We start from the raw sequence: 27810 nt of genomic DNA, 5'->3' as shown, positions 1-27810 counted from the left end.
GTATTTGCATTGTTCAAGTTTTGATTTTTGTGATAATTGAAGGTTAGTAAGGATGGGAGCACCATAAAGAAGAATATGTGTGTGTGTGTGGGGGGGGATAAGTAGTGGCAAGTGTAACTTTAGTTGCATTAGTGAGAAAGTTTTTGGCTCTATGAAGCATCTCTAGTTTTTACTGAGTTTTTTATGTAATTTTGTATATACAGGTCAGATATAAGATTATCATCCACTATAATCCCTAATAATTTTCTATGAGAAGTGACTTCAGTGATTGTATTTTCAAGAGAGAGGACTTTAAATGTTGTTTTTTTCATGGGAAAGGCATTTAGGGAAAAAAGAAGTAGTTTGCTTTTTTAGGGTTCAGCATGAGTTGCGAGTTATGAAGCCATGTTGCAGTCACTATTAACACTTCCTGAATAAATTTTTGGAGATGTGCAATGCTGTCAGATGTGCAAATGAATGTGAAATCATCTGTGTACTGTATTAGGGAGGCCTGTTGTGTGGATGTGTGGAGGGTGTTGGTGAGAATTTTAACGAGGAGGAGGCCAAGGATAGAGCCTTGTTGTATATCAGTGGTGACTGGGAGGTATGGAGAGAGGGTTGAGTACCATTTTTTCTGACTGATAACTATTGGATATGTAGCTTTTTAACCGCAGAGTGGTGGGATAAAAAAAGAGACCTAATGTGGGCATTTGAAGTAGAAGTTTGTTGTGATAAAATATTTCAAAGGCTTTATACAAGTTGAAAACTAAGGAGACTGGTTTGCCATTATTTCAAGCTTTATTGACATTATCTGTATAGGTTAGAAGTGCAGTGTTTGTACTATGGGAAGGATGGAAGCTATGATGTGTAGGGAATAGGAGTTCTTCCTGTTGGACATGGTTTACTTTTGAATACATTTTTCAAGTATTTTGAAAGGGGGGATAATATTGCTATAGGTCTAAAGTTAGTCATGTCTGTTGAATTTTCTCCTTTGTGCAGAGGGATAGTATATTACTTTTTTCCAGAGAAAAAGAACATGGGATTTGTGAATTAATCTATTTATCAGATCCCCAGGTTTGAATGAATATATTTCAGTTTTACCTCTACTGAAATTAAAGGCAGCTAAAATTTAATTTTGAGTGCAATAATTATATGGTCAATAGATGGTGCTATTGGAATGAATTAACTTAATTTCTCCTTTATTGAAACTAAAGGTAGTTAAAATATAATCCTGAGTGCAATAAATTATATGGTCAATAGATGGTGCTATTTGATGGAAATATATGTTTTTAAGAGTGGAAGTTTTATGAATGTTAATATATTTTTTTTAAAATATGTATATATATAAAATATAACTAGCCCCTACAAATATGAATGAATGATTTTAAAAGTATGAATAGATTTAATATAAAGTTTTTAGAGAAATGAGATGTATTTATGTGATTAAAGGAATGTATTTTAATATTAATGAGCATGTTTAAGAAAAGTAAGCTGATTTGTTCATTTGAATTAATTGGTTATTTTTGATTGGAAAATGAAAAAGGAAGGAAGTATATAATGGAAGTGTTTTTAATAATGGAAGGTATTATCTGATGAAGTCCAGTTACAGGACGAAAACGCCTTGATTTTGGAATTGCGTTAATAAAATTGTGTTTTGCAACTTGTTCTCTACTGTGGTGGAGTCGTGGTTGGTGACATTCAACAGAAAACTGCTGTTCTTCTTGGTTGCTGGTTGGCTTGGTTGTTGTTATTGGTCGTTGTTTCAATAGCAGTTATTATGGAGAATGGTTCCCCAACCTATTCAGGACAAGATGAGCTTGGCCAGTCCAGGAAGCTCGTTGGGCAATTGACCGAGCTGATAGATTTATTAACACCCTTGTGTCATACGCTGGTTGGAAGGCATTCGCAAGCGTCCCAGGGGACAGGAAGCGGAAATGGTGAGCCGAGAGGGCAGAAAAGTAAAAGGAAGAGAGAGCTGATGGGCGAGGGGTTTCACGCCGGCGACTCTTCAGAACCGAATGGTGGAACTTTTAATCCAGCTTTTACACCAGCGGTGTTACAGGACTGTGAAAATGGAATGAATCGAGGAGAAAGTGTTGGCAGTAACCCGCAGTATACGGGTAAAGCAAATTCAGGTACTGTTTCCCCTGATAGATCCGTGTTAACAAAAGACTGGCTAAACAAAAGTATTTGTTTTAAATTGGATATGAATTGCCCAAAAGGAAAAATATATGGTGATTCATATAGTAAAATGATTGATAACTTGTCTAAGAATATGTTTAAATATAAAAGTTTACAAATTGAAAATGCATATTTAACTGAATGTATTAAGAGAAATGTTGTTCCAAAAGGTCTTAGAATGTATAAATATCCTAACAATGTGCAAATAGGCTCTACTTTTCATAAGGAATTGTTAGAAGTTTTTAATAATAGTGGTTTAGATATTTTAAAATTAATTATTAAAGAAAATAATAGAAATTTGATTGTGTTGCAACATGATATTGAAATTTTGGAGGGCTCATAAAGGATGATTTATTTTTTGATATACAACAAGAGAGAGATAAATTTTATAAAATAAGAGGTGGAATAGATGAAAAATGCACTGGATTGATTAATAGAAAAATGGAGAAATTAAAACGTGATTTGATTGATTATGAAAATGAAGTAAGTTATCCTAAACCTGGTACTTATGGAAATGTATTTAATGGAAAGAAAGGGTTTAATAGGAACATTAATAATAATGTTTTTAATAAAAATAAAAATTTCAATAGAAATGATAGGGAATTTGATGAAATGGGAGAGAGATGGAGAGATGATGTGTATGACAAGGAATTTCCCCCATTGGAAAGAGTAAGGACTAATGATGGGATGGATGGAATGGCCCATGAAAATTTTCATATGAGGGGGGGGGAAGGGGGAGGGGGAGATACTAAATATGTGTACCCCGGACCCAGCATCTTTAAGTATATGTACTCCAGACCCAGTATTTTTTGATTTAAATGAGCATATTAATAAAAATGATGGAAGTATTATAAATACTTTAAATGGTTTTACTATCTATAATTATAGTGATGTGAAGCTTCAAAATGAACACTTTTGCCTTTTGGGAAAAGGTTTTAAATTCATTCCACAAGTAAAAGGGGAATTGACAGCTACACTTCTGGATTTGAAATTATTTTTGAGAAAAGTGAATTTAAAATTAATATATGGTAAGAATGATAATCATGGAAATTCATACCTTACAGATAGAACTTTAGTGAGATCATCAGTGTTTAATCCCCCATTGCATCCACAACTTAAAAATGTGGAAAGTGTTATGGAAGCAGAAATTAGAAAAACATATAAAAAGATGGGAAATGAGATGAATATTAGTAAAGAGGAATTTAAAGCATTGAATGAGTTAAGGAATAATTCCGAGATAAGAATTATGAAGCCCGATAAGGGAGGGGGGGCAGTTATTATGGACACTATTACCTATGAAGGAAAAATGAATCAAATATTGAGAGATGAGAATAAATATAGGGTGGTGTCTAGGAATGAAATTTCTTTGGCTTATAAAAAGATAGATATGGAACTAGAGGGAATGCATAGTGAATTATTAATTGATGGAAAGATGCTAAATTATTTAAAGGTAGAAAAACCGATAATACCAGTTATCTATGGCATTCCTAAAGTTCATAAAAATGTATTGAACCCACCGCTGAGACCTATTGTCTCAGCGGACGGTTCAAAAACACTACCTTTGGCTAAATTTATAGATAGTAAAACAAAACATATATGGGTTAATAAGTTTGCTATTTTAAAAGATTCCTGGGATTTGTTAAGGATGATAGATAATAGTATGTACACTGAAAATCTATTATTTGTAACAATTGATATAATAGATTTATTTTCATCTATTCCCAGTTTAGAAGGTATGAATATGTTTGAAGAGGAATTATTTATGGATAAGAAATTGACACATAATGATAAAATAATTTGCACAGGCTTGATGGACATGGTACTTAAAAATAATTTCCTATTATTCAATGGGGAATTCTTTCAACAAACACAGGGAGTAGCCATGGGAGCAGCCTGTGCACCCACATATGCAAACATTGTACTGGCTAACTGGGAAGAAAAATATGTACTTAAATCGGAATATCACAATTATTGGAATCTTTATAGGAGGTTCCTAGATGATATAGTTATATTTTGGATAGGGGGAAAAGAAAAATTAGAAGAATTTATAAAATATATCAATCAGACTACTGATTTTCTTAAATTCACCTATAATGTTTCTGACAAGGTATTGCAATATTTAGATATAGAAATAACTAAAAGTGAAGGTAATTTTGCATCCAAGGTTTATAGAAAGATAACTTACTGTAATTCTTATTTGCATTATAACAGTGCACATCCAGAACATAGCAAAAGAAATATAATAAAAGGCCAATTTGTGAGGGGGTCAAGAATGACAAGTAAATGGGAAGATTTTAAGATGGAGTGTGATTTGTTAGAAGGTATGTTTCTAGATAGAGGATATAATAGAAGTTTGGTACAGAGTGTTAGAATGGAAATAGAAAGAGGGAGAATGGGAAAATTTGAGCCCATTTTAGGTATTAAAGAGATTATGAGCAGTTATATGGGAAACAATAGTACTTCTAACTCACAAGAAAAATATAAAATGTCCTTTGTATTAGAGTATAATGGTTTGAATCAAAGTATTAAATCAGTTTTCTATAGAGAATGGGAAAGATTTAAAGCTCTTACAGATTTGGAAGATTTACCCAGAGATACACCAAGGGTAGTATATAAAAATGCTAATAATATAAAGGAATATTTAGAACAAAAGAAAAAGGAAAATAAAAATACAGGGACCAGCTTGAATTGTAAAAGGGGCACATTTAAATGTGGGAAATGTGGCCAATGTAAATATATAGCAAATAAGGAAAATATATATGTAAAGAGTAGGGGTAAACTGATTAGGGGTAATGGGCTATACAATTGTGATACTAAAGGAGTAGTGTATTTGGTTACCTGTGTCAAATGTGGGTCATTTTACATAGGTAAAACGGAGAGAAGTTTAAAAAGAAGAATATATGAGCATACCTATGACATAATAAAAATGAAGGAAACTAATGCATTGTATAGACACAGGAAGATGTGTGAAGATAGTAATTTTCAATTTTTTGTTATAGAACATATAAAGAATAATATTAGAGGGGGACCATGGGAAGATACCATAGGTTTTAGAGAATTATGGTGGCAGATCACATTGCAAGCAAATAAATCCCCAGGTTTGAATGAATATATTTCAGTTTTACCTCTACTGAAATTAAAGGCAGCTAAAATTTAATTTTGAGTGCAATAAATTATATGGTCAATAGATGGTGCTATTGGAATGAATTAACTTAATTTCTCCTTTATTGAAACTAAAGGTAGTTAAAATATAATCCTGAGTGCAATAAATTATATGGTCAATAGATGGTGCTATTTGATGGAAATATATGTTTTAAGAGTGGAAGTTTTATGAATGTTAATATATTTTTTAAAATATGTATATATATAAAATATAACTAGCCCCTACAAATATGAATGAATGATTTTAAAAGTATGAATAGATTTAATATAAAGTTTTTAGAGAAATGAGATGTATTTATGTGATTAAAGGAATGTATTTTAATATTAATGAGCATGTTTAAGAAAAGTAAGCTGATTTGTTCATTTGAATTAATTGGTTATTTTTGATTGGAAAATGAAAAAGGAAGGAAGTATATAATGGAAGTGTTTTTTTAATAATGGAAGGTATTATCTGATGAAGTCCAGTTACAGGACGAAAACGCCTTGATTTTGGAATTGCGTTAATAAAATTGTGTTTTGCAACTTGTTCTCTACTGTGGTGGAGTCGTGGTTGGTGACATTCAACAGAAAACTGCTGTTCTTCTTGGTTGCTGGTTGGCTTGGTTGTTGTTATTATTTATCAGAATTGATACAAGGTAGGCAGTGCTATTAGCTACTATTTTAAGGTATTCACTTGGAAGGTCATCACCTGAAGGCGAGCATAGTTTGAGTTTTAGAGTAGTTTTATATAGGATGTGGACACAGGATTGAAGGTGAAAGTAGATGTTGTGATACATGGCTACTGGGTAGGGTTAGGATTAGATGTTGGGGAGTGAGTGATGCGTTATTGGGAGAGGGGTTAGGGTTGAATTTATGGCAGAGATGGAAGATTTCTTTAATGTCTGTCCAGAATTTATTAGGGTTGTGTTTATTATTTTTCTAAAAGTTATCATATATATTTTGTCTTCATTAGTTTGCTTCTTAGTATGATTGCAAAGCATTCTGAAGTTTTCAATATGTTGTGCTGTTTTATATTTTTCCATTCTTTCCATGCTTTTTCTCTATCCTGTATTAACATTCTACTCTTTTTGGATAGCCAAATTGCATTATTTGTTTTTAGTCTCTTAGGAGGTACAAGACTGTTCTGGATATTCAGGAAAGTTGTACTGGTACAAGACTGTTCTGGATATTCAGGAAAGTTGTACTGAATTAATTAATTTACAATATCATCTAAGTGTAAGATCTGTAGAAAGTTGCAGTTAAAGGATGATAAGGTAGTAATGAACATTTCTGGGTTAAACTTGGAAAGGTTGTGTGTTGTTTTATAAACAAGCTGTTTTAATGGCTATGTGAGATGTCCAGTTGTATAGACTGAGAGATGATGACTAAGATAGACTTTATACCAGAGGTGGTGTATTTGCTAGGATTTAATACTAAGATCTAGTCTAATAGGGAATTTGAAGTCTTGCTGTAATGTGTGGGATTATTAATTAGTTGTGTGAAACCAAATAAGTTCACACTAGACGTAGGAAAGTTAGAGTTTATGTCCAACCAATTATATTCACAACACCTAGTAGTATTTTTTCTTGTGGAATGGTTATGGATATTCAGTGTAGAATATCTTCCAATTTAGCTGTATTGTTGCCAGAAAAGATGGAAAGAACAGTAATACATATTTGTTTGTAGTTGGCTATTTTCAGTAAGGTTGTAAGAAGCTCTGCTGAATTGAATTTTGGTGTTGATTTGTTGTAAGGGGAAATGTGGTTGTTGCTGGGAAATATTAAAGCAATATCTCCACCTTTCCTGTTCATATAGTCATTACAGATGATATTATAGTTGGGAGGTATAATTTTTGAGTCATTTATGTTGGGTTTAAGCCAAGTTTCAGTTACAGCAAGAATATTAGGCTTATGTTGGGTAATCCAGGCATATAGTTCAGCAATTTTATTTCTTATGCTTCTGACATTTATAGCAACAAAAGTTATTGTTGAAAGTTGATTATTGTAGGGTTAAAGTACTGCATAGAACAGAATTGCCTTGATGTTCATTGGAATAGGTGGGGCCAGGATTAGGGTGATTGTCTTCTCCTAGAAGGATTTTAGTATATTGGGGAATTGTTGATAACTGTTATTGGGAGAGTATTTTTCCACTTAATTTTGCTTTGGTTTCAGTTGAAATTGGAGTTAATTACTGTATATTTGGAGTAGAGGTGAGGAGGTTTGCAATCACTTACCTGAATGGCAGTTAGTCGAATGGCTGATTGTCGAAATCACGGTTTCCAAGAGGCAGGAAACCGAATCAAGAGTGGTCGACCACGTTTAGTCGAGTTGCATGGTGCACTTGACCTTTCAGCAAGCGACATACCGAGACTTCATGCTTCAGTAAGGAACAGAGAATTAGCCCAGTTTCTCACTGTAGTGCGATATCAGAGTTGGTATATTTAATGTGCAGGGGGTGTGGGGGGTGGAGCAGCCCCCCTGCAAAATAGTAGAATTAATGTACTGTTGAATGTAGAGTTCAGTGGTACGTTACTGTGCATAGCAGGAGGTGAGTGACGTCACCTACTGCTATGTTGAATATATCGAACCATGGAGTTCGATGTATTCAGTTTCATTGTGGGTTACTATTCAGAATTTTGGATTCAACATTTAAGGTCGATATTGTAAACGTTTGACCGATGTTGATCTGACATTCCCATAGTAAACAAGGTGAGGAGCATCATTAAATAGGTTTGGTGAAATCTGTGGAGAGTTTGGGGAGGAAGTATAAATACGTGGTTGGGACTGAGTTGGAGATATGTTGAGAGCTATTATAGAGTCTTGGTAGGATTAAAGATGCCCCAGTAACAGGAGAAAAATGGAGGATAAGCTGAGGAGTGGCATAATAATAATTGTATCTCAATAACGGCAGTTTATATGCCCTTGATATAATTTCTGTCTGGGCCTTATGCCTCACAATGATTTTGTTCATATTAGTGAATGCAACTCTACTGAGTTAAGGGTCATCTGTATTGTCAGTTATGTGGTTTTGGCAATTTCCAGTGCATTTGACATCATCATTAACTAGTTAATATCAATACTGGGTGAACAGGGCCTCTCATCTTCTATCACCTAGTTGTTATTAGTTATATACAAGGTCAAATTCACACTGTTAGATGAAATAATATTACTTCTTCCTCTCTGACAGTTTGCTTGAGATATTCAATGAGCCTGGAAAATTCTTTGTCTTCAAAGACAATATGTTAAGACATTTATATTTGAATTTGGTGGCGCAGTGGTACAGCGGTTAACGTTGTCACCTCACAGCAAGAGGTTCACCGGTTCGATTCTCGGCTGGGGTGCCTTCTGTGTGGAGTTTGCATGTTCTCCCTGTGTTCACATGGGTTTCCTCCTGGTACTCTGGTTTCCTCCCACATTCCAAAGACATGCATCTGGAGCATTTCTCCCCGGGCCTCCGCTGAAAACAGGCTCTGTGGAACCTAGTCAGACATTCCCGGTCAACAAATCATAAATAAATAAAAAATAAATAAATAAAATTGTGTGTTTATGATATTACTGTCCTTTATTCTACCCCTACAATGTCAGTGACTCAAGAAAAGTGACGGGCCAGTACTGACCTAACCCAGTCCTGGGCTATAGGAATCTAAATCTTACTTAAATGTCAAGAAAATAGATTAAGCTTATCTAAAAAAGGCACCTTTTTGTCTACTACTAAGATAATTTTTTTTCTGAGAACGTTTAATTATCTATGCTTCTTAGCCTTAACATTGAATGATGAGCTATAATTTGACACCAAGACTAAATCTGCCGCCATCAAAACATATCAAAAACTTGAAATTGGTATAGTGCCAGAACATTTATATATTATAAATATCATCTAGGTACAGCAAAGGCCCACCTGCTTCCACGATCAAAGTATGGCTCACTAATACTGCTAAATGTGTTCATCACTGGCTCATACAAATAAAAACAGGCGTGAAGCAAGATAGCTCAATTTAGTTTTGGCCTTCCTACTTGTGCCCACCATTGTATTATACTAGAATTTTCAAAATGGTTAGAATATCCCAGTTTACTAGACAAGAGTAATTTCATCATTACAAATACACTATGCACTCCAACTGTTGCCCATCATTCACTAATATCCTCTGATGGTATACTTCTAGTATGTGTCAGTCATTCACTAGTAAGTTTCAGCAGAAGAGCTGTCCATCATGGAGACTCACTTTAGAAAAGCCATGTTGCAAGGTGTTAGAACAAAATTCTCTCTCTTCCCAGAAAATAAACAGTGTAACTGCTTTCATACAGATTGTTATAAGTCACATAAGTACCTATTCCTGCAGCTGCGGCATCACATGACTTTTCCACCTTCCCACCTTTTTACCTTCTCATTTTCTGCCCCCTGCATCTTGACTTTTAATTTCTTCCGCTGTTTTGACTTATTATGTTTACCTCAGTTTTTAATCTTCCCGTCTAATACCATTTATGACTATTTATTATTTCTTCTCTCCTCTTGTTACCATGGCCTAAGTTCTTTTCATTGTCCCCTTTCTATCTCCCCAGCATCTCACCAGTTCCTTAATTTCCTTTTATGTATTCATTCCTTCCCGTCCTTTATTATCCTCCCCTACATGTTTCCTACCTTGTCCCACTTTGTTCTTCTAACTTACTTAAGCATGTACATAATATATGTAACTGTGTTACTGAAAATCTAGCACATGATTTTGACACCTATGAATTATTTTTATTTAAATTTATCTTTCTTTTTTATGGTTCTGTTTGTCCTGTGTCTTTCTTTCATTGACTTGTTTGAATTTAATAGTGTGTCTTATATCTTGCTATTGTTTGCCAGTTTTACTTTTGTATATTATTTAATATGCTTCTCAACATTTTATGTTTGCAATACATGCATTTTTTTCTGAGCTGTTCTCTCCAGTTTTCCACAGTAAAGGGAGACTTTCCAGTTGGGTCTTCTGGTCAACAAAAAGGCAGATAAGTAAACACAGGAACAAGCAAATTAACTAACTAGCTAAATAAATGAATAAACAGGCTTCCTTTTAGTATGCATTGAATAGTTAGTTATTTATCTTAAACCTGTTGAGGTATCATTTTCTTGTACTTTTTCTAAGCAGCTACATGTGCCACGTCATTACATTTAGGTTTGTAGTAGTGTGATAAAATGCACCAGAAGAACATTTATCTGAGTTAAATGGTTTTGCGCAGCTAAATTATGTTTTCAGTAAAGTGTCAAGATGATGTTGATGGTGATGATGAGCCAATACAGCAAAATTAATAATTTGTCCTACTGAGCAATGAAAAACAGACCAGGAATACACACACACACACACACACACACACACACACACACACACACACACACACACACACACACACACACACACACACACACACACACACACCTTTGACAATGACAAATACAATTTTAAATTTGCACTGTAGCAGGAACTTTATTCATTTGAGGTTTAAAAATCTTGTGTTTCATATTATGAATAATGAAAATGTTATTTTTTTCTGATTGACTGTTTTATATATTTAAACACAGGTGGTCTAAGTCATCTAACTTCTCTGCAGATCCTGTTGCTTCACAACAATCAGCTAACCAAACTAGAAGCTACTGTAGCAGAGTTCAAGAAGATGCAGTTTCTACATACTTTAAGTAATGTACCGTTTACTTCCTTAGTCATCAAGATGTTTATGTCTACCATCGTACTTTAGTGTCATAGCCATGAGCTAGGATAGAATACCTATATGAATTGTTGCAATTTATATTAAAACCTCTGAATAATGCATGAGCCTTAACAGTTTAGCCTATACCAGATAACTTTAAAACAATTATTTCCAGTAGGTCTGGAATATCAATTATACTTTACATTTCGAAATGTGGTTTGCTGAATAAAACCCCAGAGTTTGCACTTTGCTTTTCTAAAATGTAAGGATTCTTGTATACATCTGGCTTATGAACTTCTTGTGGGGTTATTATACTACTATTTATTTTATTTAAGTAGGTAAATGGACTTGTCTTTCATTGACTCTTTTCAAGCCAGAGTCCAGCCTACAAAGTTATGGGTAAATACAATACATGTGAGTAGTTTTTAGGGAAGCCAATCAACCAGCAAGTTCTTGGGAGGAAACCGTTGAGAATCCACACTTCTGCATAAAAATGCAAACTCTTCAGAAAGAATGACTGAGTTCACGACCTCCATGGACCCGAAGCTCTGAGTCAGAAACTTTGACCAAGGAGCCTTAAACTGCAACTGCCTTAAACTGCAGTTGTGTTTTTTAAATTGTAGGTATTTGAGTTTAATTCTAACAAATTCTGCTTTTGTTAAAATAACTGTGTAGCCAAGAAACCAAGACAGACCTTAATTGTAAACCCCAAAAATAGACATTTATGCCTAGTAAGCCTGTCCACTTAAAAACAATACATATATATTAATAACACTTAGAAAACCAAACAGTCTGTTTTGCTCACTTCAGAACTCCATAATAATGCATGCCTGGCTATGCACTTTGCAAATATTAGCTCATACCCAAGCCTGTAAATTGATTCTGATGTCCATTGCATACAGCACTGGGTCCATTAAACACTGAGAGTGACAGTAATGTATTTAAACTACTAATGTGCACAAAATCCAAAATTAGCATTTTTGGGAGGGCAAGTCCCACTGCATGCCCCATGTAGGAGGCCTTGCTCCTATAAATCCTTTGTCTAATTATAGTGATTCAGTCACAGAGAAAAGGCAAAATATGTGAAGGAACAAAAATTTTTCCTGTTCCCTATTTGCAGCACTCTTTGACCAAAAAATAATTTAGTCAACCTGAAGCTGCAGTTGTGAAAAACTCAGACCTAAACTCCTGGCTGCTTTGCGCCCAGTCCCTCATAATCTGCAAAGCATACTTAATGCCATAAATATTGAATGACCAAACTATAAATGCCACAGTAAAACAGTGATAGTTGCTGTTAATGTACGTTGCTGTTTCTGGTGTATTAATAATGCAGTTACAGCTAGTGCATCAGACAAAACTACATGTTCACTTTGTAAAGCACTTGCTTATTTGGTCTGTGCCTCACAACACCCAAGAACTCATTGTAATGATAAGATCATCAAAAATAGCAGTAGTTGGCGGCCATTATGTGGTGCTCCGACTTTTGTATTTCTTCTGCTTTAGCTAGAATTTGTTAAATGTTTTGTGTACATAAGTTCTTTGTAGTACATGGAGCACTCTGATTATGCTCTAATGTTAGGAAAAAGATCAGTTAAAGAGCTGGAGTGGTGCGAAACCTGAACTTAACAAATTTTAAGCACCCCCTGCTAAAAGTTAGTAAGGTCGGATCTCACTCTAGGCAGTAAAATCTCTCAGTACAAAAGACAGCACCAGAATAAAAGATTTGCTTCTGCCTGCTGTCCATTGATAACATGTCCCTAACTTACTGTTTTAAACATAGAAAGTGACTAGAATAGCAGTACACGTGTTCTGATTTTCTAAAAGATACAAAGTCCGAAACCTAAATATATGCCATTATTAAGTATCCTCAGTCCTCAATAATTTGTTCAAAAACCACAGACTTCATGAAGAACTCATACAATATGTGAGCCAAAAATCTGGACATGCAGTGAAAATCTGGACAGCTGAAAGGCATGGAAGGTGAGTGTAAACATAAGGGGCAATGCTATACTACCTTTCTAAATGCTAAGTGTTTTATGGCTTTAAAAGCTGGTAAAGCACTGTTTTCATTTTCATTTTCATTTTTACTGTAACTTGTAGTACATGGAACTGATTCTTCATGTTGTGTACTCTGTGTTAGATGCCAACTGGTAAAAGGAGTTTTATTGCTGCTCAGTGTTTCAAGTACTGTTTTATACATGCTCTGTGTTGCCTTTTGATGTTTTCTGGTCATTTGTCCTTCTATACCTGAATGAGGTAATTCACTAGCTGATGGGTCTTTTCAGTCTTTGCTGGATAAGGTTTCATATCACTAAATTTAACTCACCAGTATAAATATTGGTAATCATTATATGTCATAGAAGTTTACTACCATTGCAGTTTCTATTTGTGCACTGATCGAGATATGCTGCTTGTAATACTTTTTGTTTTCTTTGTGGTTATGCAACCATGGGATGACTAGTGACTTGAGAGGTAAAACCCCATGCACAGAAGTTGCAGGGTAATTTTCATCTAGCAAAAACGCCTTCAGATGTTTTGGTGGTGGTTATTTCAACCAGTTATAGCTGGTGAAATCAACAAGGTGCAGCTGACTGCCTGCTGGATTCATTTTTCTTAGAGGTGACAGTCACCTAATCAATGTCAGTCTTCTTTAAGGATAGTCACTGTAAAAGTAAATCAGAACATTAAGGTTTTGCTCATCTTATTCAGGTCTTCTCCCTAACAGAACTAAAAAAGCAGTGCCAACAGGGGTCTTACACTTGCTGGAAGCGTATAGAGAAAGGCTCATATCTATAAATATATATGTATGCATGTATCCCCTATTGCACTACATTCCCTTCAGTTCTCACTATTTTGAGTGTTGTACACTTCACTGTACAACAGAAGAACATTTATTCTGTGTAATATTGTTTAGATAAGTGGCCTTATTTTGTTGGGTGTAGTCAGTAAGAATGGATTTCTGAACTTTGCATCAAATTTTACTTATGGCTGCTAAGTCAATCAACAAATTCAACTGTACTAAGCAAATAATCCTGTTGAGGATAATTTACTTAACCAAAGACGTTTAATAAAACAAGATGAAAGCGCTAAACCTACTTTCTTGTGGAGTGTATTTTTCCTGTGACTGGGGTAACGTCTAGTAGATTTGGATACTTTATTTAATAAATCAGACTGATATCTTTTTTCAGACATTACATAGGAAAATTATACCATATTTATTTAGGAGGTGGTAGGATTTGAACTCTACCTTTGTTAACAAAAAAAAAATACATATTTAGATTCTATGTTATCTTGAGCAAGAGCATGTAGTTTATAATTTACTAATTAGAAGTCAAAGACTGCATGTTCTTCATGTGAAAGTTCCATTAAATTTAACTCATCACATTTAACATATACTCAGTCCTTTGTTATAATCAATTCTCCAGATTTGTTCATACTTTTATATTTTAATAATGTACCACTTTGCCTTGAATCTGCAGAGAAGTACTTTTCTGTGCCAGCACTAACATTTAACATCTGTGCAGCTGTATCATAGGTTCATAGGCAGGTACTAGGCTATCGGCCCAAGGGCCTACGTAAGCCTAGCCAGCAAGGTTCCATAGCTTACGCCACACAAGAAAGTTATTTTCCTGTGCCACTGTCCAGCAGAGACATAGAAGTGATCCCCGGGGTGTATTTCCTATTTCCCATCCACTCATCAAGATTTTTCTTGAAGAGTGCTAATGAAGAACTTTGCTTGACATAGATGGGTAGCTTGTTCCAGAGTATAGGAAGTCTCTGGGACAGGAATCTATCCCACCAGCATGTCCTGTTTATTGTGGTGACAAGGTTTAGGTCCCTAGGGCGTGTAGCTCGGAGGGATTGGGATTTCTTTAGGTGTAGCATGTCCAACAGCTCTGGGTTTGACATAGCTTTATATGTTAGGCAGAGATCACCTCGGAGTAGGCGATATGCTATGGAGTAAAGCTGGAGTTTTTTGAGGCGGTCAGTGTAGGGCATTTGTTTGAGGCCAGTAATCCTCTTTGTGAGGTACTTCTGTGGCCTTTCCAGCTGCTGCAGATGTCTTGTGAGGTACATTCCAAAAGGGGCGTTGTACTCTATAATGGGTCTAATGAGTGATGAGTAGAGGGAAACAATGACCTCTTTTTTCCTGGATGAGAACCCTTTTATGATGAGGTATGCAACGTAGAAGGACTTCCTGACTACTGTGGGGATGTGACTATCAAAGGAGAGACTACTGTCCACGTGGGACCCAAGGTCTCTTATCATGCATTCGGTGTTAAGTAGATTGCTGCCTATGTGGTAGTTCATGGGTGCAGAGTTTTTGCCATAGGGGATGACACCTTTTGGCATTGAGCTTGAGGCCATGCCTCTGACACCAGGCATCTGTCTCAGTGAGGCCCTTCTGTAGGATGTCCACATCATTTGGGGACTTGACTATGGCTCCTAGTTTGCAGTGATCTGTGAACTTCATTAGCCAGAGGCCTTCTGTGTTAGCCTATACTTCAGAGAAGTAGATACCATACAGGAGAGGTCCCAGGACGGAACCCTGTGGTACTCCATTTGTCACTGCTTTGAGGTCAGATTTGGAGTCTGCAACTTTTCCAGTGTGGGTTCTGTCAGTGAACCAGTTGGCAACCCATCTTGTGACATAGGGATTTATACCTAGTTTAGTGAGTTTAGCTATAATTCCAGAATGGGGGATGGTGTCGAAAGCCTTGGCGAGGTCAAGATAGGCTGTGTGAACCACCTTACCACAGCTTTGGTGACTGCCTCAAAGAAGTCGATCAGGTTCAGGAGGCCTGATCTGCCTTTCACAAACCCAAACTGGGTGGGATCCAGAGTTTGGAGGTTACCAATGTCTTTATTTATGAGTTCCATGATGATACGTTCCATGGCCTTGCAGATCAGGCTCATCAGGCTAATAGGTTGATAGTTTCTGGGATCAGTGGTGGCTCCCCCTTTGTGGAGTGGGATAACTGTTGTTGTGCACCATTCAGTGGGCACAAAGCCTGATGCGAGGCTATTATTGAACATGGTGCTTAAATGGTGAGCCAGTTTGTTCTGAAGTTCATGTAAAATGCAGCCTGGGATGTTGTCCGGTTCCTTTAACCTCCTACCTACCTTCAACCCAGACCATTTAGTTGATTGTTTTTTCTGGTCAGAAGAACACTGACTGGCGCTATCTTTCCCTGTAAGAACCAGTTCCCACCTGACCAATGAGGTAATCCTTTCTCCCTCCCACTAAGATACCTGGTTAGTTTATTTAAACCTGCTGAAGATCTTGTGCCATTTAAAAAAAAATAAACCAGATACTGGTCATCTCTTCACTGGTCCTCTGTGCTCCCCATATAAGTATCCTTGCTATTTTCTCAATGTTCCTTAAGTTGCATGGTACTTAAATGCAAGATTTAGAACATTAATAGCATTTAACATCTGTTGTTCTATCATATTTGGCATTTATGTTGACATAAGGGGTAATGCTACATAATTGTGTATATCGACTCTATACCAACTGTTATCATGCTTATTAACAGGCCTCTCTGAAATGCTGATGTTATAACTCACTGTGCTACTAAAACAACTATGCAGCCATTTTAGTAATTTCCTCTAAGGGTAGGTTTTACATTTATAATGCACAGGCCCTTTAAGAAACTTAACAAGATTTTACTTGTTTAATGACTGTAGTGGTGGTCACATGAGTATTCTAAGCAAACCAGAGTACTATTAGCATTCTATGGTACTGAGTTATCACTTTTAATTGATACTATATGTTTAAATTCGCCTTATTTTTCTCCAAGGTTTTTTCTTTTTGATTGTTCCTTTTACATAATACTTGACAGCGTTTCCATAAGTATATTGTATTGTACCATAGCTTCCATAAGAATTGCAGAGTATTAAGTTTCCTAATTGTAAATGCATGTATATCTCTCGATTTTACTGTACGTTTTTGTTGTTCCTTTTACTTAAATACTGTTAGAGTTTACGTAAGTATAATGCATTATGCCATAGCTGCCACAAGAGATGCTTAGAGTAAGTGATGAGAGGTTCTTTGTTTAAACAGAGCTTTAATAGTGAAAGTATCACCAAGCATATTCTTTTCATACCTTTTCTTTACAGTATACTAACTCTAGTAACTATCCCTGAAAATATCCAGTATTGCAGCTGTAATTTCTTTTAACTGCACTCGATGAACTCACTCAAGTGACCGGGATCTGTAAAGTGCTGGAAGTGAGAAACTTACAGTATCAAAAAATCAATGTAGGTCATGATCAGGACTCTGATTAATTAACTGGCTTGTTGTTAGGGTATTTGGAAAGTACACCATCAGGGACGATATCAAGCAAATTCTGTTTTATCTATCCCTCCTCCCAAAAGCTGATAAATAAGTTCTATGTGTATTTGTCTCCCTTTAGTTGTTGTTGGGTAAAATAGTAAGCTTAGTTACCTATAGCTGTAGTTTTTCCTCCTTATAGCTGTTGCTAGTATATAAAACTAAGAAAAAAATTACCCTATTGCTGTTTTGTGATTACTGCAGTCCATTATGATTTCCCCAGAGTGTTGTTTACAAATAAATAAATACTTGCTTTAAAAATAAAAAAATACCAAGGGACTACAGTTCCTTTAACTTACTACCTACCTTCAACCTAGACCATTTTGTTGATTGTTTTTTCTGATCACAAGCATACTGACTGGCTCTATCCACTCCGTTCACCCTCGCTTCGCTGGCGCTTCTCTGCTCCCCTACTCTACCCCTATTTCCCACACACCCCTGCTATGCCTAAACTGATTTCCAAATAGCCATTCCCCCCAATTAAAGCAATCCTATCACAACTAAAAAACTCATAATTTATATCATTCCAATTATCCAATTAAATTGTATCATACTGATTCCCATATATCACACTCTACTTACTTAACTACCTGCTACTTAACATCTTTTAGTGTAATAAGTCATAACCAGACAAAATAATAGTTTTAAATCCTCCACATATCAAAACTCAATTACAACTAACAATTATTTCTACCCACCCATAATATTATTACTTTAACTCAGACAGATCTGAAACATTAGTAGTAAGCACTATGCTAACTTTATACTCACCAATCCTGCTATTTCTCTCTATTACAGCTCACATAACATTGTATATCGTACAGAACTTAACAACACACAGTCTACATACACTACCCCTTTCCCAGATCCATTACAATTAAAAGATACAAATTTAATAATAGCACCAACTATCTATAATCCCACAAACATAAACCATGCACCATTTAACTTACTCACACAACACTCTTATCCTAATGTTAAACAGAAATACAATAATTTTATATCAAAATATTTAAAAATTATAGTTCACATTGCATCATAGCTCTTACCTATTGGGGACATTCACCCCAACCCTGGCCCCCCAAAAAATCTAACCCATTTAGATCTTCACACCCTAACCCAGCCCTAACAACTATTAATTTTTCCCAGAAAAGGTACAGACTTACTACTACTTAATATAAATTTCAGAAGCATCATGAACAAAATTCAAGAACTGCATGCCACCCTTGCTGTATATAGATATAGCTCTTATAACAGTAACCTGGCTAAAATCAGACATCTCTAGCAACAAAATACTTCCCCCAAGATACAACATACATAGGCTAGATAGGCAACAGAAAAGAGGTGGTGGCATCGCCTTTCTATACAAAAACAATCTCAATTTAGAAATTTTAGACATAACCATCCAAAGTTTAACAACACTGAAATACTGTTTACTAAACTAACAATTAATGCAAAGAAACATCTGAACATAGTGGGAGCCTACATCCCACCTGGGAACACATCCTAAATTGGACAGCAACATCCCTCCCTCAGGAAACAATTATAATGGATGACTTTAATGTGGACTGGCTCTCCTGCAACTCTCAAAATCCCTCTGACCACATCAACCTACACGGTTTCTCACAAACTATCCAGACTTGTACTAGAGTAGACAAAACGTCAAGTAAACATTCAATCCTGGGCTGGATCCTTACAAACAGGCCAAATTTATCCTTACACTCTGGCTGTCTCTCTGGCTGTCTTCAGATAGCCTAAGTGACCATATTCCAACTTACATTCTCCAATACTGAATAAATCCACAAAAACTTATCACCTACCATCAAATCCGAGATAAGAAAAAAATTATCCCCCAAAACTTCATAACTAGTTTTAAAAAAATGCAACTGGGCAGCACTCAAAGATCTCCCTTTAGATACTGTATACTTAGATATTTTAACTCAACCTTCCTCAATATCCTAAACATCTTGGCCCTCCCAGAACAATAAGGATAAAATCCAGTTATGCCCCATGGTTAACCAAAGAAACAAGATCGGTGTTAAAAAGTAGAGATAAGACCTGGGAGAAATGGGTCAACAATAAAACTACAACTAACAAACATATCTAGAACTACAAAAAAGAAAGATAAATACATATTAGACAGGCTAAAATAAAGTACCACAGCAGTATCCAACTAAAAAATCAAACCCACAAAACACAAAAATGTTGGGCATCCAAAAAAATCCTACAGCCAGTACAAAGTAGTACTCCCCAACATTCACTGATACTAAAGACAACATAGCCTCACGATTTAACAAAAACTTCACTGAATCCGTATCTCGTACTATTGAGTGTAAGCTCAAACATCGGCTGAACACACTTTACTGAAACTGCTTTTCACCGAAAAAGCACTTTTGCTAAAGTGTGTTAAAAAAATCTAAAACAATAACAAAATTAAAAAAAAAAAAACCAGAACTCATGTTTACGCAGGGGGGCATGCCCCCCACACCTCCCCTTTTTTATATTCTTACTCCGAGATAGCACTACAGTGGGGAAAAGGGAATATTCCCTTATCCCCACTGTGCTATGATCTCAACACCAGCCATCTCCCCACATTTTCATCCTTACTTAACCACACTTTTGCAAAAGTGCTTTTTCGCAAAAGTGTGCTCGGCCATTTCACTTTCGGTGAAACGGCCGATCTGGAGTAGGGACTTTGTCAGCAACCTTTGGGTCTTGGATTCGATATCGGATCCTCGTCGTCCCCTTTTCCTTCTCCTGGACGGAGGAGGAGGACCGACGATCTCCGTCGAGGCTCCACCCTGCACTCCCTCTCTGCTGGGTCAGGCTCCCATCACCGGCCCACAGGGACAGCCTGCCGATGTCCCACCTCCTGACAGCCCCCCCGAAGTGCCTCTCACAGCATAAGTGGAGAGAGGCAAGTGGACTCCCCGAGTCCTTAACTGGAGGCATTCAAGCAGGCCCATCATCTGATCACCTCCGGTGTCCACCGGCCCGGTGGACCTTATTGCCACCAGGCGTGGAAGGAGCACTAAGAGGAAGAAGCAGGAGAGGCTCCCTGTCCATCCACCGAGCAGAGTCGGTTTCGATGGTCCCACTTGGGGAAGCGGGTATTTAGTTCAGTGACCTCAGCTGTTGTCCCACCTGGGGGAGGGGAGCCACTAGAGCTAGCGGAGTCCGACATTGTGACAAGCGGAGCCCTTTAAGGCGCCCTTTGCTAATGCCTTGTCCAAGGACGGGAAGACATTGTGTGCCATCGGTCCATCCACTTCTGCTCCCCAGGAGTCCTTCTCCAAGCACCAAACCTGAGACACCAGGGAATGCAGGGTTCCCCTACCCTGGACGACTGGCTCCTGACTGCCCCAACAAATCAGAAGCTCCACTGCTGGAATTGGTCCTGGGGGCACTGGGCTCCATGGCAGCAATACAAATTCTTCTTCCATGCACTGCCTAAATATGAGGGTACTACAGTGTCCACCAACCGCTTGATCGCAATGCACATTCCGGGATGGGCCAACATTCTGGCCGACAAACTCAGCCGCCATTTCTTCCCCCCCACGAGTGGTCTCAAGTAGCGGCCGGATATTTGCAAAATGGGGCAACCTATCTTCCTCTACTTGATGCTAAAAGCTCTTACAGAAAGCCTCACCTGTGGTCTCACTTGGTGAATCCTCCAGCATCTCTTCACCAGTCAAACCATTGGGTGCAGCGCATAAACCTTCCACCAGGAAGGACTTCCTCACGGACTTTACAGTCAAGGTACAATTGGCAGCCATCTTCCATTGCCATGTGGGACATGAGACAGGTCCTTTGATGTCAGCTAAACTATGTAAAACCTTCCTCAAGGGTACTTTTCTGCTCAGGCCCCCTATCAAAGAAGCCATACCCCCTTGGGATCTATCACTAGTTCTTCAAGCCTTGACTACTTCTCCCTTTGAACCAGCTGCCTCAGCCGAACTTAAATATCTGTCTTGGAAAAGAGCATTCCTGGTAGCCATCAACTTCAAGCTCTTTATGTGAAACCCCCTTACTTGGTTTTTCATCAGGATAGAGTGTACCTCAGGACCAATCCCTCCTTCCTACCCAAGGTGGCCTCAGAAACCAATATCAATCAGTCCATCAACCTACCACTTTTCTTTCCTAATTATCAAAATAAAGGAGAGTACAAGCTGCATTCTTTAGATGTGCACAGGCAGCTGCGTTTCTATATTCATAGGACTGCTGGTCACAGACAATCCGATCAGCTGTTCATTTCCTTTGCCAAATTCAGTTTGGGTAAAGCAAGGTCACCTTATCACGCTGGATTTCCCAATGTATTCTTCTAGCTTATGAAGCTTCTGGGAGGCCTGCACCTCAGGGAGTCCATGCACATTCCACTCGCTCCATATCTACTTCTGCTGCCTTTAGATCTAGAGTTCCCTTGGATGATATTTGCTCGGCAGCCACTTGGGCCTCATCTCATACCTTTATCAACCACTACAAACTGGGCGTCATTTCCAGAGGGAGAGCATCCTGAACATCCTTCCATGATGGCCACCCAAGATTCAGGTAGCTGTGGACTCTGTCCGGTTGCTGACAAATGAAGTCCCTACTCCAGATTAAGAAGTTATGTACTCACCATAACGTTCCATCTGAGTAGGTGGCTTCATTTCCTTCCCCCTGGCCTTCAGAAGAGTTAGTTTTGTTTGTATTATCCTGCTTTTTCCTGTTGGGATACCTTTCCAGGTATATGTAGGAGGGCAAACTTGATCTGAGGTCATTTAGGGTTGGCAGGGGATTATGGGTGAGGGGGAGGAGCTAGGAGCTCGGATCCATAGCTGTATAATAAGTTGCCAGCTCGGATCCGATATCGGATCCAAGACCCAAAGGTTGCAGACAAATGAAGCCACCTACTCAGATGGAACGTTATGGTGAGTTCATAACTTCTTATTGGATCAATAATACGGATCCCTGAATCCATTCTAGCCCTCACATACAATAACTGTTCTTCCCCTACCCAGACTCATATAGTACCCAAACTAGATCCCAATAATTTCTCTTTCCAGCCTATCCTAGTAAGCACCATAGTTAAATATCTCAAAAGCCTTAAATTTACTACACTTGCTGCCGACAGTCTACCTTCCGAATATCTAAAGAAACTGCTGCAAAAGCAATATCCTATCCAGGATCCATATTGATAAATCAAGATATCTCAGAACAAATCCCTGAAATTTGGAAAGTATCATATATCATCCCACGACATAAAGGTGGAAACTCAACAGAATTATCAAATTACCGGCCAATAGCTATACTATCCCCATTATCAAAATTACTTGAGAGGTGCATCCATTCACAAATCTTGAACTCTCTAATAACCAACAATCTTCTATCTAATACTCAGCATGGTTAGTGTCCTAATCATAACACCACCACTGCACTTGTTAACTTTACTAACATTATTAACTACCATTGCAATGATGGCAGTTTAGTTTCCTCCATCTTTCTTGATTCTTCCAAAGTTTTTGATACTGTCTCTGATTCTAAACTCTTAACTACACTCTAGGAACAAAAACTTAGCCATTCTGCACTTGCTTGGTTCCAGCAATATCTAACTGGATGCCAGCAAGCTGTAAAATGGCAAAAAAATCCCTCTTTATTACTACCTGTAACCTTGGAAGTTCCACAGTGATCTATTTTGGGCCCTCTCCTTTTTATTATCTTTACTAACAATCTTCATACTGCCATCCCACTTGCGTCTGTAATTCAATATGCGTATGATTCTACCTTGATTTGTGCCACCACAACACAACAAAAACTCCAAAAAATCAAACAGCAGTCACTCAATGCTGTGGAATCTTGGCTAAACAATGCACAACTTATACTTAACCCTAACAAAACAAAACTCATGTTCTTCTATCCAACTACAGCTGCACACGCCCACCCATCATTCAGTAGCTGGTCATCAAACCATACAATTATTTCTCCAGTTTCCCAAACAAAATTACTTGGCGTGGTTATTGACCATAATATAATATAAAATTTGACATGCACATATCATAGACCATAACAAAAAAATTCACAAAAAACAAGGAACCCTGTACAGACATCAACGCTTTCTAAATAAATCTTCAAAGGCCACTATAGCAAGAACCCATTTTATCTATACGTTACTATATTACTCAGAAGTTCTTACAAACATTAAGAAATTTGACCTAGCAAAACTCAAAACCTGCTATAATAAAATCTCAAAGTTTGCCACAGATCCCATCATTGTTTGGCTTTAAAACAACTATATTGGCTCAAACTACCAAATATACCTGCTTATAATCAACTCACCTTTGCCCATCGAATACTAAATCAGCCAGAAAAAATACAAGTACTTCAAAATCTGCTAATATATTACTCCAATAACAGGATATTGTGTTCCAGTAACATATCTTTCCTAAATATATCCAAACCTAACAATGGAGCTGGAGTTTCCCTTTACTCCAACTGCATAGCCAAAACTTGGAATTCCCTTTCATTAAATATCAGAACAAGCACTAACACTTCCAACTTTTAAACACTTCTCAAATCACCCCTATCTGCTTCATGGTCCTGCTCTTGTACAAACTCTGGTTAGGAAATAGATGTCTAAAGGCAACTAAAGGAACACAACCTGTTATTTTTGTATTTGAATAGTATATCCCTACTAAGCATTTGTATACTTAACTTGCTTGTTTTCTACATGCAATCACAGTACTGCTATTCTTTGTATGCTACCTTAGACTATATGATTGTATCATTGAAATGTATAATACATATTTTCATTTTGTACTCGTATCCAAGATTGAATAAATATTTTTTTATCTTTACGTTGTATATGTATCTTACTGTTATTTACAAATGAGTAGCTTTTCTCCCCAGGCCTCCACTGAAAAAGGACATTTTGTCCATCTGGACTTTGGAAGACTGTTCAGAGAAGAACTCCACAATGACTGCCACAAAGGACAAAGAGGATTTTGCGAAGTTATTCAAATCCGTCGTAGTGAAGTTACCAGAGAAGATCGAAGTGATGTCTTGCTCGACATTCAGGGGCAGACAGTGTCAATGCTCCCAATCACTGAAAAGGAAGAATGACAGTCCCCATAACTGGAACCAACTGATCCGTCCCAAATAGGTACTGTAAAAGGGACGGTATTAAATTTGTCTAATCATTCCCTGACTTCTGAAGACTTCAAAACTTTTGAAAAGAGTCTGAAATTTATACCTAGTGGAGGCAATAATGTTGCTGATGCATTAATTGATCTAAAGTTATTCATTAGAAATGTGAATTTAAAATTGTTGTTTAAAGACTCTAGTATGCAGCCTGAAAGGGCATGTAAGAGATTGAGTACATTTATACCTTACAGCGCACCTATTATTACTGCCTTTCATGATTTATATGAGAAGGAAATCAAGACAGATATATAACGAATGTAAACCTCATAGATTTTTTAACTTAACTTATAATGAATACATGACTTTGAAAAATCATGAATCTAATTATAGCATAATAATTAAACAAGCAGATAAGGGAGGGGTAATTGTTTTATTTAATAGAGAAGATTATGTTGAACGAATGTGTAACATTTTGAGTGACAAAAATGTATTTCTTGAGATAGATTTTGGACGTGTGAAGCAGTATATCTCTAATATTAATGTTAATATATGACATGCAGTTAGAAAATGACATCTCTTTAGAATTATTTAATTTTTTTACAGTGCCATGTCCAGTTATACAGTTTATATACAGCCTTCCTAAAATACATAAGTGTTTATCCGACCCTCCCTTGAAACCTGTAGTCTCAAGGAGAGGCTGGATAACTGAGCCACTCTCAATGTATATATAAGAAACTCTTAGTAAATATTTATTAGTTGTAACAGTTACATTAAAGATTCTGCTGATTTTCTTCATAAGTTACATGAATGGTTTAATATGTGTAAGGAAATGGACTTTTTATTTGTATGTCTAGATATTAACTCTTTATTTACAGTCATCCCCAATGATTGTGGCATAGAAACCATTCGTGAATTTTTATATATGACAACGGAGTTAATGCATAGTAAAATAGAAAACCTATGTCATATAATTCAGATTATTTTAACAAACAATTTATTTGTATTTAATGGAAAACCTTATTTACAGACATCTGGCATTGCCATGGGTACGCCCATGGCTAACACATATGCGAACCTAGTGTTAAATCAGTGGGAAAGGAAGTATGTATATATTAATGAAGGTTTTATTGACACCAAGATCCAGTTTTGTAAGAGATTCATAGATGATTGTTTTTTATTATGGAAAGGGGATGAAAATAGTCTGAAGGTTTTTGTGAAGTATTTAGGAAAAACAACTAATTTTCTGAAGTTTACTATGCAATGTTCTCGTCAAAAAATACATATTCAGATATTAAGCTTGAAAAGGGTGAGGACAATATTATAATGAGTGTTTATAAGAAAGAGGTACAAGCTAATAGATATACACATAAGAACAGTATGCATGCCCCACACGTATTTAAGGGCATATTGAAAAGCCAGTTGTGTAGAGTATGTAGATTAAATACATCTGATAATATCAACTTAGAACAAATAAATGACATGGCATCTGAATTCATTGAGAGAGGATATCATTCTGGGATGGTTCATGATATAATGGAAGATGTAGTGAAGGAAAGAAAGGGAAGGATGGCTCCGTTTTATGGCCCTAAGAATGATTTCCTAAGGGAAAATGAGGAAAGAAAACCTGATAATAAATTAAGATATGTTATTTTATATAATAAGAGAACTATAGATGTGGAAAAAGTTATTAGAAAAAATTGGCGCATACTATTAAGTATGCCAGAGTTAAGAGGATTTTTAACCCCCATACAATTTTTGCTTATAAGAATGAAAGAAATTTAAAAAGTAGATTATGCTATAATGATATGGTAGGGTAAAAGGCAAAAGGGTTCTGATAAGAAAGGCATCTATCCTTGTTTGGGCTGTAGCTGCTGTAGGGATATAATTGCTAAGGTTGACTTTATACACCCTATTTATAACAAAAAATATATTTTTGATACTTATGCAAACTGTATGACCAGTAATATACTCTATTTAGCTACTTGTAAGCAATGCTTACTTTTTTATATAGGTAAAAGTAGTCGGAAACTTCAGGAACGGATTATAGAGCATAAGTCAGAAATAAGGAGGGGGTAGAGTCAAATGCATTAGCAAAACATATATTAGAAGAAGGAACTAAAGCACATAGTTTTAGTTTTAGAATAATTAAAGCTATATGAAAAACTGAGAGAGGGGAAGATATAAATAACAAACTTAAGAATTTGGAATTAACTTCGATTTTTGAATTAAGTGCGGATGTATATCCAGGATTAAATGGGTCAGTGAGTTTGAAACCTGTCCTGCAGCGAAAACAGATGATGTTGCATTACCTAATTGTATAATTAATTTTTTATAACAATTGGTTGGCTGTATCATATGTTTTTATATAAAAGTCATTTGGCTCAACTACTTGATAGAATTAAAAGGGCTCAAAGTCAAAGTACATCTCCGCTTTCTTGTCCTTTAATGTCTTACTTACAGATCAGAAGATGAGATGATATATGTGTGTGTGTGTGTGTGTGTGTGTGTGTGTGTGTGTGTGTGTGTGTGTGTGTGTGTGTGTGTGTGTGTGTGTGTCTGTAGAGAGCAAGAGAGATGAATTAGAGATGAAGGCAGTGGAATTTCAGTTCCACATCTGATACTTTACAAATGTATGTTTTCATACAGGCTGGAGAAGTGAATGCCGTCATCTCTCTCTCTCTTCATTTATTTATAGGTAACAACCAGTGGATTGATTATTAAGGCAAAGTATTTCATGCATTCCAGAGCTACTGTTTATGACTAATAATATTACACAAACTGCATGATTTTGTGATTTTTTTATCCAAATAAACTTACTGACTCTTTTGCGTGTGTGTGTGTGTGTGTGTGTGTGTGTGTGTGTGTGTGTGTGTGTGTATGGTTCTACCTGACATAAACAAAACCCCAAAACACCGACAACGCAATCACCGAAACCACATAACCGACAGTACAAAAACACGAAACCCCACATGCCCGACAACGAAATAACCGACGGTACACAAACACGAAACCTCATACACTGCACACACCACAATCACAACAATCAACAAACCAAACACATTCCCTGTCCAAAAACCACATACACAACACAAGCACACCAAAATCCCTACAAACCCACACTAAACCTCACATACACAACTACCTACAACCCTAACCCAAACCCTAACCCTAAGGTCCCATCACCAGCACACTTACCTGACCCCTCCCTAACCCTAACTCACTTATCCCGCCCCTAGCCCAAACACAATCACTACCGCACACTTACCTGACCCGCTCCCTAACCCTAACTCACTTAACCCACCCCTATTCCCACAGACCGTCAATATCCACACTTACCTGCACCCTAACGTCCGTCACCAGCCTTTTCCCATG

The 27810-nt window shown here is 36.9% G+C and overlaps 1 protein-coding gene across 1 annotated transcript in view; it reads left to right on the top strand.

Annotated features, from left to right (window-relative positions):
* Window positions 1-27810, top strand: part of LRRC72 (leucine rich repeat containing 72) — an 833487-nt gene that overhangs the window by 272690 nt on the left and 532987 nt on the right. Inside the window, exon 5 of the mRNA XM_044065565.1 lies at window positions 10861-10974. Coding sequence (XP_043921500.1) covers window positions 10861-10974 — 114 coding nt within the window. The remainder of the gene's footprint in view (window positions 1-10860; window positions 10975-27810) is intronic.

The sequence above is a fragment of the Protopterus annectens genome, chromosome 3.part0, assembly GCF_019279795.1.
Source record: "Protopterus annectens isolate FY-2018-M chromosome 3.part0, PAN1.0, whole genome shotgun sequence".
In the NCBI taxonomy this organism is placed as follows: Eukaryota; Metazoa; Chordata; order Ceratodontiformes; family Protopteridae; genus Protopterus; species Protopterus annectens.
The sequence above is the reverse complement of the archived record's forward strand: the minus strand, read 5'-3'. Positions and strand labels throughout refer to the sequence as shown.